Source organism: Eretmochelys imbricata, chromosome 21 (genome assembly GCF_965152235.1).
Source record: "Eretmochelys imbricata isolate rEreImb1 chromosome 21, rEreImb1.hap1, whole genome shotgun sequence".
Lineage (NCBI taxonomy): Eukaryota > Metazoa > Chordata > Testudines > Cheloniidae > Eretmochelys > Eretmochelys imbricata.
The window spans coordinates 7,870,146-7,885,803 of record NC_135592.1 but is presented as its reverse complement, the minus strand read 5'-3'; the positions used below and the strand labels follow the sequence as shown (position 1 = coordinate 7,885,803).

At 53.2% G+C, this 15,658-nt stretch overlaps 1 protein-coding gene across 1 annotated transcript in view; it reads right to left on the bottom strand.

Moving 5' to 3' along the window:
* PIK3C2B (phosphatidylinositol-4-phosphate 3-kinase catalytic subunit type 2 beta) overlaps window positions 1-15,658 on the bottom strand; it is a 74,491-nt gene that overhangs the window by 20,485 nt on the left and 38,348 nt on the right. Inside the window, exons 6-12 of the mRNA XM_077839430.1 lie at window positions 13,304-13,415; window positions 12,343-12,422; window positions 12,031-12,094; window positions 8,599-8,745; window positions 7,683-7,716; window positions 6,968-7,163; window positions 3,691-3,813 (exon numbers count right to left, since the gene is read on the bottom strand). Coding sequence (XP_077695556.1) covers window positions 3,691-3,813; window positions 6,968-7,163; window positions 7,683-7,716; window positions 8,599-8,745; window positions 12,031-12,094; window positions 12,343-12,422; window positions 13,304-13,415 — 756 coding nt within the window. The remainder of the gene's footprint in view (window positions 1-3,690; window positions 3,814-6,967; window positions 7,164-7,682; window positions 7,717-8,598; window positions 8,746-12,030; window positions 12,095-12,342; window positions 12,423-13,303; window positions 13,416-15,658) is intronic.

The following is a 15,658-nucleotide window of genomic DNA, read 5'->3' as shown; positions in this document are numbered from 1 at the left end:
CACAGCCAGGGGATCCCTCTTCTCATAGTCAAGGGGCTCATTGTGCGTTATATCAGCATACTGCTCCTGGTAGCGCATCCCAGCCTAGTGCAGGCAGACAGTCGCCTTAGCTCCACTCAAGCGAATGTGCTAAAAATACCCAGTGGGTCCATGGTGGCATGGGCAGCAATGCAGGCTAGCCAGCCGAGTACAAACCCACCTGGCCCCCTGGGTACGTACTTCAGTGTGCAAGCTCGAGCAGAGCGAATGCATCTGTCTACCCAGGCTGGGAAGCACCCCCCCCAGCTGCTGTGCCCTCAGCCACACCAGGCTCTCCAGAGAGGGAGCTGCCTTTCCCCAGTCTGGACAGGGCTTGCACTACAGTGAACTGCTACAGATTGTAGGGCCCAACCCTAAGACTGCAGAGCAACCTCTGCAGCCACTGAAATTCAGGGGCGTTCGGGCATCGGTGCCTCTTGGTACTGAACCCAGGGGCTGGTGAGGGAATTTCCAGCCCCCGCTCAGAACCAGAGACGCCAGATCTGACAGAGTGGTTTCCCCACTATGTATCTAGGTGCTTATACGCTGCCTCCCGCCCCATTACGGTCATGTCTGAGCACCTCATACCAATGCACAGGTCAGGCCCCCAGCTGGTTGAAGTCACTGCAGCGCCATTGACTTGAATTGAGCTGTGCTAGTTCACACCAGCTGATGATGGCCCGATGTACCGATCCTCACAACACGCCTGGGATCTCCATTGTGCAGACAGGGAAACTGAGGCAGGGAGTGGGGCTGAGACCTGCCCCAGGTCATACAAGAGATCCCGACTCCTGATCCTAGGCTAGCCCAACAGAGGTTGCCCTCAGGAACAGGACCCACCAGTGGAAGGAGTGGGTTCTAGAAGAGCTTTGAAGTAACATGGAGATGAGGCAGGGTGGAAGGCAGATCTGTTCGGAGAGAGCACGGCTGCTCTCCCACTGTTCACTGGGACATTGGGGATCAGAGACACTCCTGCCTGATCAGCATTGCTCCTCAGCACTGCACGGGGAAGGGCAACAGCGAGAACTGCCATGAAAGCTAGAGCAACAGGCCAACAGCTACACATGCTGCTGTCAGGGGAGAGAACCCTGCCAACCCTTTACCTAAGAGAAGGGATCGGTTTAGGAGCATTCAATCCACCCCCTGCAAGGGGGGAGTGTTGGGAGGGAGATGGCCATGGATCCTGTGCAGGAAGCAGCTGGGTGGCCATGGTCCCTACTACCTCTTTGGTCTATAGAGGGAAGAAGGGGGTGAGTTCCCCCTCTATAGAGGATTCCTTTAGATCCTGCAGGGGATGGGGAAGAGCCTAGAATGAGCTCAGTTGATCTTCTATAGGGGAAGCCCCGCAGGCCCTACCAGAAAGGGCTGATCACTATAGATACCCCATAGGCATCAATGGAGGGGGCAAACGTATTCTATAAGGCAGCTCTGCCAGCCGACCTGTCTTGTCAGATTGCATGCTGGTGGATTTCACCTGGTCCTAGGGGACTGAGACAACAGCTCTGGGGAGCTTTCTTCACACCGGGGCTCAGAGGATCACATTTTACTTCTCCCCAATCCCTCCCCTTCTTTCCTCCCCCATCCTGTTCCCATGCCAAAGTCTGGTGGGGCCACCACCTGCAGGACTGGACACACCACCCTCTGGAGTCTGCCAGTGCTGCTCCAAAGCTTCCCAGTAAGGGGGATAGGGTGGGGGGAGAGGACACAGACACACACACACTAACCTCAACCCAGCTTGTTTGCCCAGCCCATGCAGTCACCTTAAAGGGCGGTGGCCCCCAGGGGTCCTGGAGCCAATCCTGCAGGGCTAGCAGAGCCCAGGGGTGTGCCAGACCAAAGCAGTATCATAGCTACCAAGAGGGCAATGCTGGCTGAAGCAGCTGACTCCCATGGCTGAGGTCCCTCGTGCAGCCAGCAAAGGGGACTCAGGGAGGTGGCTCAGAGCCCAGCCCATGCAACCTGGGCGTTAACCCCTCTGAACATGCAGTTTTCAGGGGGCAAAGAGCCACACAAAGGGAGTCATCTAATAACACCGCTCCGTGCCGGCACTGCTGTGTCTCTCTCCCTGGGTCCTTCTCAGGGGATGGGCTCCTTCTAAAATTAGCCCTTTCCCCTCCCCTTTGTGGGCTTAGTACACATGCCCTCTCAGCTGCTAGGGCTATTTTTAGATCAGATCCCCTTTCCCTGGAGTAGCTAGAGCCCCCAGAACAAACAGCCCCTGCACACAGGGTTAAAGGAGAAGACCCACCAGCAAGAGGTGAAGCAGGGAGCGCTTAGTTCTACCAGGGGATCTGACACCCCTCAGAAGTTATTTCACCAGGACCTCAGACGCTCCCACTGGCTTTATCTTAAAATTCTACATACTACATCTGCTTAGTCCCTGCAGGGCTTGTCTTCTGAATCACCCTGGATGCCAGTGCAAAAAGCCGGCACTGCGTTAGGTCATGCTTAGACATGCTGGCAGGTGGGTCCAATTAGCTCCAACCAGGCTATAACTGGGGCCAGGAGTGTCTCTGGGAGCTAGGAGTAAGAAGGAGGAGAGGCAGGGGATGATATACCAACTGACCGTGCAGGGGAGTCCCTGGAATAGCCGGGCTTTGGGAGGAAGCTGAAGCTCATGCTGTGTTAGAGTCACCAGTAGAGAACACCCCAGGGTTGGGGGTGGGTGGTGTAGATACTAAGGGCCACATTTTTCCAAAAATCTTACCATATAATCTGGCCACAAGGGTCCCAAAGGGAGCTGCTGGGTGCTGAGCCCTGGGACACCTGGCCCTGAGCTCTTTGGCAAAGCTGCACGCTCTCTGTGCGCTCTGCTGAGGGTGGGGTTGGCACTCGCCCCTGTTGTTCCAGAGCTGCATTTACCCCAACAGCAAGGAGTTGGGCTGACTATCGTCAGCCAGCAATGGTTCCAGAAGAGCCCCAGGGGTGATGACTGTATTGTAGAGATGGTGCTTGTCTACCGGGGGAACTGTGGTGGTATAATTATACAGCTGTGATTATACCAGTGTTGCTCCTGGCGAGGACTATACAGTCCAACTGTAGCAGTAGAATTAGACTGATATCATTTTGCTGGTAACTTTCCCCCTATAGACAAGCTCATGGAACAAAACCTTGTTCCCCTGGGCTTCTGGTTTTCCAGACCAGACCAGGGTGCAGTGTGGTACAGGGTCCATTTCCTCAGAAGCCCCTGAGTTCCGGGGGAACAAGTGGTTGGTATATGACTTGGGTTTGACCCACCCCACGGCTATCTCCCTGGGTACTCATTACAAAGCTTCTGGTGCTCTAATTCACCGGCAGCATTTCCCTCCAACAGAGGGTTTAAGCCCCAAGTGCTGTTCATGTTTCCTGCTGTGAGGACACCTGAAATGCCATCGCTCCCTGGCAGGGAGTGTTACAAGGGAACTCTGTGAATCCAGTTCTCATTCCCCTGTGAGATCTGGTGGGGCACTGAGCAAGAATGGAGGGTTCTCCCTAGCTTCCCCTTCTCCCCATCTCATTCCACGGGTTCAGCTCTGCCTCTGCCATAATTGCCTAGCCATCCGCATTCAGTCCTTGGCAGACTGCATCCAGCCCCCCTTCAACAGGACACCCGGCCTGTTGGGTGTCCCTCTTCTCCCCTCCCCACCGGAGGCCAAGGGAAGCAGGTCAGAGCTAAGCAGGGAGCTGCCTTACTGCTGGTCCCAGATGATGAGGTGGAAGAGGTACTTGTACACATGAGCCTTTCTGGTCTGCAGGGGGCTGCAGAGCTCCTTGCCGCCATGGGTGAGGGAGCAGGAGAGGTAAAAGTCTTCGTAACTGCAACAGGAGAAAATAAAGTGGAGAGATAAAGACATGCCTGCAACTTATAGCAAAGAAACAAAGGGGCCTCATCTCCGCTTTTCTCCAGTCACTGTGAGTGCGTCTACATGGACAACTGGTGCACTGTAAGCTGGGTGTGAATCTACAGCACATTAGCCTGCCACGCACTAACAGGCCATGTGGACCCTGCTACCGCACACTAAAAGTTCCATAGTGCACATTGACCTGCTCCCATTTCCATCTCCCTCTCCTCCAATTCCTCATCTCTTCCTTCCTTCTCTCCTCCCTGCCCCTTTCCCTCCTCCCGTCTCCTAGCGGTACCCAAAGCAGGAGCAGTGTGCGGGGGGAATGGCTTGGTTGATTCCAAATCCAGCAGGTGACAGGTAAACCGAAGCCTTTCAAATGCACCTGACCTCTTTCTAGGGGCCCCAATGGGATTGGACAAGCCATGGACTGAGCTCAGACGAAGATTCAGAGATCTGGATAAGTCTCCCTCCAGACTCGATTCCCCACTACCATGCACCTCGGGTCTGTAAAATGCTACCAGGTCAGACTTTCTCCACTCACTTGCATTGCTGTAGGGTTTGGTGCTTGCTTTGCATAGGGGTAAGTGATACCATCAGCTATGAGGCAAGGGGAGAACCAGGCCTTGGATCCTTAGCCCAGCTCTGGGGCCAAATTCTCAGCTGGTGCAATGCTCCATGGAAATCAGTGGCCCCAGAATATGGTCCGTGGGTCCATGAAACTAGGCTCAGAGATCTGGGGAGGACAGCTTCCCTCACCAGATTTCTGGAGCCTACCCAGAAGGGTCAGCAATGCTGCCCGGGGGTCCCCTGTTGTGGTCTGCGGCTGGAATCCAGAGGCGCGGGCACCTCCATGATAACGCAAGACACTGGGGAGGGGTGACACTAGACAAACATTTCTCAGATTTGGGTGGCCAGCAAGGCTGGAATTTCAGGCCAAGGTTCGTGGCAATCTTACTGTAATCCAAACTGGTTCATCTGCCCTGAGATCAGATGCACGACTCTCCCCAGAGGAGGCAGCTAAATCTGAGCACAAACTCCATGTCTCCTCTTAGCCCATTCCCCTCCCCAGAACATTTCAGCGCAGGGTGGAGGATTTTATCCCCTTTTCTCCACCGCCTCTCCAGATCAGCCATGGGATCTTTCTCCCAGGCTGTTATCCCTATGGGAAAGGGGTGGGAAGCTACCGAGAGAAGGCCCAACTCCTTCCACACAGCCAGATTGACATATGCCACTGAATGCCATCACATGGGGGTCTCCCAGAAGGACACGGCCATGTGACAGGTGCCGAGCGTGGATCCAGGGAGGGCCATGGGGTAACAAAGGTCAGAGGATGCCTGGATTTCCCAGGCTACTTCCTTTGTTCGGAGTCAGTCACCAACTGGAATACATTAAGGACGGGACAAAGGCGAGGGGTCCCTGGAGGGGCGGCTGCTACGACTGCTGCTGCCTCCTACCCCCGATGCCACCCCCCTTCGCAGGCTCGTGTTGCTGGAGCTGCAGAGCTCTGTAAGGCGGCCAGCCATAGCCAGGAGCGTGGTTTACCAATGGGCATCCTCCCTACGTTGGGTGAAACACACATATCTAAGCCCAGGCAGCTAACAAAGGAGCATCCCCTTCACCCCCCCTCAGCCCTCCCCACACACCACACACGTCTCATTGTCCCCTTATCCAGCCAGGATAAAAAGCCCAGGCAGCCATTGGCCGCCAGGGCCCAAGCCCTCGCTGAGAACGGGCCCATCTGTCACGGCCTGTAGGGCTGCAGCAGGCAGGAGCTGGGGGGAGCCTGCTGCAATGAGCTCTCCCAGCGCATTCCAGCGCAGCCTGCGCAAATGGGGCTGGGCTGGGCTACGGAGAGCGCTGCAGAGCTCAGCTGCACCGGGCCCCCGCGCCGGCACCACTCGCTCTCCGCAGCCTCTTTCAAGCCCCGCTCTCTGACTCCTCTCCCTGCGGCAAGAGGGAATGCTCAGCTGCCCTCCCGCCCTGCCAGCGCTTCCTCTAGCACCCACCAGCATGGCACCAACGGGCTGAATTTCCGGGGCCTCTGGCCTCCCAAGTTTTGATCCGGCCAGGGCCCATATTCCTGGCGTATTCTGTATTATCATTATGGGCCATGCAGGTAGGGAAGGGAAGGTCTCTTTTTGCTTCTAGATTATGGCAGGGATGAGACAACCATTCAGTGAACTAACTAACAGCTGTTGCAGCCTTTCCAGCTAGGAACGAACCCCTCAGCCAGCTCCAATTCTGTCTCTGACCTGTCTATCCCCAGGAGCCCACTGGCTCTGATACACCCCTCATCAGGGCGCTCTCTGCAGCCCTGCCAGGGCCGTGAGGGATGGACTATGAGCCGATATAGGCCTTTACCAGCTCTGAATTCTATGGTCCACTGCAGTACCCAGGGCCAAGACACCCACCTGTGCATTCCCTGCAGGAATCCAGCTGGAGCTCTGTACACATCTCACCACACAGGGGTGAGAGTAACATGGCATGGAAGGGCTGGGGGGAGGGGGTAGACATACATTATATGTTCACTGCAGCCAGGTATCCACATGACTCAGTAATGCCTAAGCTGGGTGTGGAACAGAGCCCATCAGTAGTGCTTCTGGTCCTAAGAGTGGCCTTTGCCAGAAGGTCCAGAGGAAGTTGTGCTAACCTCTGGCGTGAGATACCCATACTCCACCACAAAGGGAGATATCTCCCTGACCTCAGCTAGTGACGCCCTGGAACATGAGGACCGAGTGTCCTCGTAAAGGATGCTAAAAGCCTGTCATGCCGCCCCAGCTCATGTCTTGTCCCCTCCCAGCCCTGCTGCAGACTCTTCCCAATGCTGCCTGTAGGATCCCGGCCCAGAGGAGGCGAGAGGGCGACAGGGATCGGGGGCAATCAGCCCAGATGCTCTTTGTCAGACTAAGGCAGGGCAGAGAGCCTTAGAATGAGGGCAGGATTCCTTACACTGAACATGCCTTTGAACTCTGGGGAGAGTCCCCATGGGCTAGGTGGCCGCAGAGCAGACGGAGTGAAGGGGTATCCTGAGATGTCACTGCAGACAAGGAGCCAGGCGCCAGGACAGGGATCTACCCCAATCAGCCGTCACCGCCCAGCAGGGACACGCGGCTAAGCCCTCGTACCTTGCTGCCCAGGTGATAGGGATGCGGTGCGTGGCGTAGACAGTGAAGGAGAGGGGACAGGTGAGGAGACAGGCCTCCTGGCTCAGGTGGTGCTTCCTGTTTCCATGCACTGCCGTCTGGAAGTCGGCGTTGAAAGTGTTGCAGTAAAGCTCCACCAGATCCAAGATGGCAGCCGTCAAGGTCTCCACGACCTTCTCTGTAAGGGAGCGCAGATGAGGCATGAAACAGGGATGCTCTGGAAGGCTGCCTCCCCTCGCCCCCCATCTTCCCTTCCTCCATGCTGGGCCTTGGTCTCCAGTAGTGCCAGCCCATGATGAAAGCTGCGGTTGCCTCTATCCTGCTACAGATGGCCATGCCCTACTCACACCCTGCACAGTGACCTGCCTAGGGGCTCAAGCACATTGTGGGACGCTTTAGGGGGCTGATTAAGTTATTTCAAGCCAATGGGACTCTGCATGTGGATCTTTTTCAGGGGGAACAAACCGGGGGTGTAAAACCCCTGGAAACTGAAGAAAAAGAGGAAAGCTTATGTTCTAAGCTTTTTCTCTGGAAACAGAGAAAAAGTGATAAATCCCCTCCCTCAAAAGGCCATTTTTCCATCTAAAAAAGTTTTTTTTTTTTTTTAAAGATTGTCCCACTCTAAATAGGGGGAAAGGGTCTGCAGATCAAAAGCACCAAGAACTCTGCAACAGAATGAGCGGAGAAGAGAAATTACCCCGATTTTCCCTCACGGTCAGAACGTTTGGATCCTGTCGAGGAAAAAGAAACCAGAAAAGCAATGTTAAGGTTATTCCAGTGCCCTCAGACACAGCTGGAACCAATTGTCCAAGCCAGCTACTTTATGTAACAGCCTCCCAGAGCCTATCCATTCCCTGCCACTCAAGCTGCAGCAAGCAAGGAAATACAACAAAGGCAGTTGCACGGTCTTGGCTGTTCAGGAATTTTACATGTGGTATGCTGGCAAGAGGGGGATAAAAACGGATGAAAAGGGGCCAGATTCCCTTCATTTGCACCCACTATGCTACCTAAATGTGAATAGATGCCCTCTCCAGTCTGGGAAGCTGGGTTCTCACATATGGGCTCTTCACTGTTAGATTAACCAGCTCTTGGGAGTCCTTAAAATGAGACCGGATCTCTGCCTAGGAGATACAGTCCAGTTCAGGGGCGAGCTTCAAGGCTCAGAGTTTTGTAGCAGGGAAGAATGACATCTGCAGTGGAGGGAACCACTAGGTGACACTCTCTGGCCTTGGGCTACACAAGAGGTCAGGGGGATCCTGATCACTAGCTCATGGTAGCCTATCACAGCCTTGCTGGCTTTGAAATCTATGGGCCCTATCCAGTGTCCACTGAAGGACTCCCTCTGACTTTGGATCAAGCCCTATGAAGCCAGCCCATGGAAGGACTGCTCCCCACTGTCCTGTCTGTTATGTAGGGCTTGGCCAGACTCAAGAGACGAGGCTCACACCCTTCCCCAGGGAGATTATTCCACAGCCTAGAAAGATCTCCCCAGCCAGAAGCTCCCCCCGGCTCACATACACCGCTAATGCTCAGCCTCAGTTTCCCTTTAATTTCACCCCTTTCCTCCAAGCTCAGCCCCCGTGCTGAGGAGCTTCTGGGTCCTGGCTTCTTACCTTCTGGATTTTGGGCTGCATGCGAGAAGGGCAGGCTGGCAGCTGGTTCAGGGCTCCAGTGATTTCCTGAGACTCCACAGCAGCCAGGGCATTGCAAATGGCCATGACGGACTGGATCACCCGGTCGGCTTTCAGCTGAAAGTCTCCCTGGAAGGGAAGGCAGGAAGAGGCTTACTGCACAGTGTGGCGACGCAGCCAGATGGCTTCACCTGACCACCATTGCTGAGGTATGCTGACATGACAGCTATCTTAAGGACGTACAGCAAGGGCCATAAGGAGATCCACTGGGACTCTGGCCCAAGGACGCCGGCGTTTTAGCCACCTCTGTTCCACCACAGCACATTCTATCTGACTCCGGGATAGCATCCAGCCAGTCGCAGCTCTACCCCGGCTCAGGCATCCTGGGAGAGACAGACCTCTCTCTCTCTTGGGCCAGGTGAGTGGTGGTAAGGAGGCTGAGCGCAGAGGGATTATGCCTGAGATAAAGCAGCAGCCCAGGAGGAAGGGAGTGGATGGAAAGCCGAGGAGTTCCGGGTCTGGACCTGCCCAGAAGAGGTGGAGAGGAGGGTCCCATGGCAAATTGCTGCCCATGCTTCTGCATCCCAGCTACCAAAAACAGAGTTGGGGTGGGGGGAATGAGACCCTTTCCGATCTCTGCACTGTGCTGTCCCCCGTTTCTGTACCCCCTCCACCCTCGGGAGGTACATGTAGCCAGAAGGTGCCAGGAGAGGGCATGGCGAAAGAGGAGACTCTGTGGCACCTAAAGAAAGTCACATGCAACAGGAGGTGGTGGGAATAATGTTCTGTAGGTACCCATCTGCACCTGCATTCTCGTGTACCCTCCAACAGGACACCCCAAAAGGAAAGACACAGCCACTGCAGAGCAAGTTCCCAGGCCAGTATCTGTTGCCTCGCGGTTCATCGTACGTCCTTGAGTCTCTGCAGACCTGGCTTTCCTGGTTGGGAGCAGGCCTGCTGCTAAGCAGGCAGGATCCTGGCACCTTCGACGTGTGGGTTTGGCGATGGGAGAGCACCATCGGCTCCACAGAATCCCACAGGAGCTTGAGGCTCTTCCTCGCCTGGTCACATGCGAGAGATCCAGTGGCCATACCTCATCAGCTAAGCAAGGCTATGGCTCGTTCCCCAGGTCCCAATGTCACAGGGAGGTGGGACTCTCAGCACTCTTTAATCAGTTTGGCTTGAGACTTGATTCTCAGGACTGATTTTGGACTGGGTAGGGAGCGGATACCTACACTTATTGAAATGGAGGTGGCATGGTCTAACACTGAGGTTCCCAAGCTGAGCACTATGGACACTCATGATGCTGCCAGTTCCACTCCCTTATATGTAACTCTAGCCAGGACACCTCAAACCATGGAGCTGGAGTTGCCACTAGGGCTGCTGCTGTCCATGCTATGACAAAGTTTGGGAATCCTTGGTCTAGTGCACCAAGCTGGGAGCCAGGAGACCTGGCTTCCGCCCATGGCCCTCAAGTGTGACTCTGAGCGGGTCACTTCACTGGTCTGTGCCTCGGTTTCCCCATCTGTAAAAATGGCGATAATGGCCTCTACCCTCCTTTGCCAAGCACTTTGAGATCCACACATGAAAGGTGCATATAGAGCAAGTGCCTGGTCTTCTTATCAGTTAAAGACTGTGTAAATATTAATGACCAAGAATAAAGGGTCAGCTTTTGTTTTGGATCACAGTAATTATACACATTCTATAGCTCCTTCCGTCATGGGATCTCAAAGCACTTTACAATCATTAATGACTTAACTCTCACAGCCATCCCAGCAGGTAGGTAAGTTCTATCTTCATCTTATAGATGGGGAACCAAGACACAGGGAGGTGAAACGACTTGCCTGAGGGGAGTCAGTGGCAAAAACATAAAAGAACCCAGGAGTCCTGACGCTCAGTTCTCTGCTCTAACCCCTAGGTGGGGATCACTCTTCTAGACTTATTTCAGCCTCCTGTGTCTGCGAAGCTGGGCTGGAAAACTGGTGAGCACTGGCTCTGATGAGGAATCCCTGACTGCAATGAGGAAGTAGAGAGTCAACACAATGTGAAATAAGGCGGACAAGGTTCAGGTTCAGGATCAGGTCAGCAATCCTTTTACAGGCGTGGCCATGCCTAGTGAAAACAAGAGAGGTTTATTGGCCCTAGGGTTTAGCAGGAAAAACCTGCATGTGGGTGACTGGCAGACATGCACCGGGTCCCAGAGGACAGGACTGAAAATGAAGTAACTAAGTAACCGCCCCCACCCCAAAAACAGAAAGCCCCATGCGACCTTCATTACAGGAATCAGCATTCCCTAGTGGTCAGAGCAAAGGACTGGAAGTCAGGAGATCTGGGCTCTGGCCCCACTCCCTTGAGCCAGTCTCTTCCCATCTCCGTAGAACGGGGAGAACACTGACCCACATATGGAGGGTGCTCTGAGATCTGTACATGAAACGTGCTATGGAGTGGCAAAGTATTGTTAGAAGCACTAAGACTGGCATTGTGGAGTCCAATCACACTCTCAACTCTGGTCTTCACACACAAATTGCACTGGATTAACTAATGGTGTGGTTTTAAACTGATTTAGTTAAGCTGTTGCAACTGTGTGTGTGGATATTCTGAAACCAGATCTACTCTACAAACTTTTCCTGGCACCACTATGTTGGTCAGGGGTGGGAGAAGATGTGGTCTGTGACTGACACAGCTGTGCAATTTTGCTGGTATAAGCTCTATCCACACTGGGGTCTGGTCTACACTTAAAATATAGGTCAACATAACTATATGGGTCAGGGGGACACAGCTATGCTGACGGAAGAACACTTGTGTCAACCTAACTACCATCGTTCAGGGAGGTGGAGTTCCTACAGTGACGGAAAAACTCCTGTCGGCAGTGTCACAGAGTAGGGTTATGCTGGCATAGCTATGGCTGTAGCTATGAGTCCCTAGAGTGCAGACATGGCCTAGGAGCGCTTTGCCGGTATATTATACTGATGTAGCTATACCAGCAAAGTCTTCCAAGCCTGGACCTGAGTTTAGATCAGTTTAAGAGTGGTTTGTTTTGCTTTAGCTTAACTACAATAAACCCCATTAAGCAGAAATGTGTGTCCACACAGCCGTGTGCATGGATTCAATGAAATCAGATTAAAAACGCATTTAAATTAAGCAGGTGCAACTTTCTCACGTAGACAAGGCTCAGTTTACAAGTGCAAGCAAAACTGCTATACGCCAGGTGGAATCTAATAAGCTTGTCCACACTGGGGTTTGCACTGGCTCTGCTAAAATTGTTTATACAGCTGATTTAAGTTAAACTGGAGCAACTTCTGTGTATAGACAAGCCCAGTCATGCCCCTCACTCCCAACTGTTAAATTGCTGCACTCTGTACCGGCGTGGGTCCAAGTACAGGGCCCATCCTGTCCCAGGCAAGCCACACTCACCTCGGCTGCTAGGAAGGTGTCAACCTCATTGTGGAAGGTGTCGAAGAGGAGACTCAGGGCCTGCCTGGATTGGAGGAGATAGGTGAGAGCGATGGAGGTGCCTCTGCACCATTTCTCACCGGACAGCCCATCCCTCTCACGCAAACGGCATGCAAATGTTTGCAAAAAAAAATAAAAAAAGTGCAAGTGCCTTGCTGCCTGGATCCATTTATTTCCCTCCACCCTCCTGCTCAGCACCCCCCCATCCACACCCCTCCGCACCCCCAATGGGAGCTGTACACCTCACATCACCACCTCTCTCTTCCTCTTTACCTGCTGATGGTCTGCTTGATTGGCCTCTCCTGCAGGTGAATGTAGTGGTTGAGCGTGGAAGGGCTCTGGTCATCGTTCACCTATAGGAGCAAGAGACCTGTTAGGTGCATCTGATCTGCTAGCGTTAACCCCTCCTGGTCAGGGATGCTGGCTGTACCTAGTAGCACTCTCTGCTGATACTTGAAAGACTCTGGCTGACATCTGCAAAGTCACTGAAGTCATTTGAGATACCAACTTCCCATTGAAAAGTAAGTATCTTTGAAGATCTCAGCCGCGAGCTCCATGTCCGTTGAGACGCGTGTAGGGGCTCTTGGGTTCGGTGGGATCACTGAGGAGGGCCAACGGGTTCTAGCCGAGAGTGTTGTGATTAAATTAACATAAGGGACAACCTATGCTGACAATAATCGGGGAACGTTTCCTGACATCGAGATCTGCAGGGCTGTGGAGTAGTACCCCCAGAGCCCCGTTGCTTGGTACATTTAGAACTAGCAGGGGGCAGATGCAAGGAACAATCTCACACTTGGCAGGGGATAGACTAGATGTATCGAATGGGTCTTTTCCATCTCTTACATTCATGGTTTCCTCTGTAGAGCCATGCCTAGCAAATCTCTCTGCATTTGGGAAGGATTCAAGGATGAATTGCTGGAGCTTAGAAGCTGTCCCAAAGGAAGCCCTGGTTGCAGTGGGAAAGGCAGGGAGTAGGGAACTTTTAGCTGGTGGTGGGCAGGGGTCGAGGTGGCAAGCAGCCGCAGAACTGAACCTGCTGGAAGGGAACTGGCGAGGCAGCAATTCGCAGGGCGTCACAGTCATAGCCTTGTCCCCCCAAATCAGCAACCCGGGGATAGCTGGTGACCCTCCCCACCCCTGCCCTGACAGCAGTGGAGATCAATGCAACAAGCAGTGGCAACAGCATGCATCAGTTCAGTGCGTTCTCAGTTCCCCCTTGAGAGCAGCTGCTCACCGTCCTGGCAAGGTCACTGCGCACTGCCTTCCTCTTCATCAGCTGCAGCCGGATGTCAATGTCAAACTTCCTGCAGTGCTGGATGTATTCGTGGCTGCCCAGGGCGTGTTTGCTGGAAGGATGAACAGAAAAAAGACAGCTGTGATCCGAGGCCCCACTCCAACCTGTGGCACAGGCTTCAGAAGGGAAAGGCCTGGAAATTCAAGACCTCCGCTTTGATAAGGATCTTCCGGGCCTCTAGCAGATGGAGCATAGCACTGGGGAGCAGGAGGGGCTGGGTTTTAACTCCAGCCCTGCCAATGCCTGGCTGGCTAAACCTGGGCAAGTCACTCCACCCCCCTCCACACACACCCAGTGCCTCAGTTCCCTCCCCCACCACTTTAAACCAGATGTTATGGGGATTAGTTAGTAAGTTCTAGAAAGTTGTTATTGAGGCACTTGCCCTCTCAGCTCCTCACCCACTGAAAAATGGGCCATCACTCAAGAGTGCCGTGCTGAGAGGGTGAAAAGGGGAGATTCCCCAGTTAATATACACCATGGGGATGCAGCAGGGGTGAAGAAGAACCTGGCTACCAGGGTGTCTTGGCCTCATTCTTGGTTACACATGGGCAGCCAAGGGACGCACAGCATAAATAAGAGCAGCCCGGAGCTTGCACTAACTTACCGTGGGGGCTGGGCAAAGCCCTACAAGACAGAAAGCCCAAGTGGCGACTGTCACGTACAAACTCAGTAAAGACCAAACTCAGGTAGAACCAAACTCTGGCTCCAGCCTGGCCTGGCTGTAGGGCCTTATCTGGAAGCGACAGGAGCTGAAGTGCTCTGGCGGCAGCTTGCGATACAGAATCTCTCTCTGTCAGCTGCAGCAGAGGATCGCTTAGCACGGCTTTCACTGGTGCCCCCCGAAAGCAGAGTGCCAGGTGCCCAGGGAAGGGGAGACAGAGTTAAAACACCTGCAAGCTCACGGACAGGATGGCCTGGAAATAGCAGGGTGTAGGAAGGAATGTGGAGTAGGAGAGATGGGAGCACATGGGGGCAGTGCAGGTACAGACCAAGGTGGGGCTGGGGACAGCATGCTGGGAGGTGAAAATATGGCACTCAGAGAACAGGGAACAGAGCTACAGATGGGATGGGAACAGGAGGATGGTGTCTCAGCTCCTTTCAAAGCTTTACGCTGAGGCTTTCAGAGATGCCCAGGGAACATGGATGCCCAGTTCCTATTAAAATGAATGGGAACCAGAGACCGAGCTGGGCCGGGCCCTTGCCTCAAACTCCTCTGACAGAGGGAACAATGCAGGAGTGGGGGGAAACTGCAGCAGGAAGCCCTGCCTCTCCCAGGCTGCTCCAGCAGGAATGGCTGGTTCTTATCTCAGCACAGCCTGCATCCTGACCTGCACCCCACACACAGCTGGTACAACTGCCATAACATAACCAGGCAAGATCAGAAGTGGGGAAGAGGTGGGACTTTGAGGTGGTGAGACAAAGTGCACAGTGATATCACAACCCCATGGAGGGGGGTTGCGAGTGGAGTCGCTGGGGCAGAAGTGCCCAGACTCTGGTCCTAGTAAGAGGATTTTTAATTCAGGTTCTCTGATTTTCTCCACATCCTCAGCACTTCCAACACACCTCTTGCCTGCACTTTGCCCTACAACAATAGATCATTGGTTGATTCTGTTTTCACCAAAAAGGTTAGCGGAGATCAGATAACTAACATCAGTGTAAATGGGGTAGGATCTGAGTCTAAAATCGGGAAAGAACAAGTTAAGAATTACTTAGACAAGTTAGATGTCTTCAAGTCAGCAGGGCCTTGTGAAATACATCCTAGAATACTTAAGGAACTGGCTAAAGAGATCTTGGAGCCATAAGAGATTATCTCTGAGAACTCGTGGTGGACAGGAGAGATCCCAGAGGACCTGAAAAGGGCAAATATGCTACCTAGCTATAAAAAGGAGAATAAGGCCAAGCCAGGGAATTATAGACCAGTCAGCTTAACTTTGCTGCCCAGAAAGATAATGGAGCAAATAATCAAACAATCAATTTGTAAGCATCTAAAAGATAATATGGTGATAAGTAACAGTCAATATGGATTTGTCAAGAACAAATCATGTCAAACCAACCTAATTTCCTTCTTTAACGGGGTAACAAGCCTTGTGGATAGGAGAGAAGCAGTACATGTGATATATCTCAATTTTAGTAAGTCTTTTGATACTGTCTCACATGACCTTCTCATAAACAAACTAGGGAAATACAACCTAGATGAAACTATTGTAAGGTTCCAACTGGCTGGAAAACCATACTCAGAGAGCAGTTGTCAATGGTTCACAGGCAAGCTGGAAGGACATATCTGTGCTAGGTCTG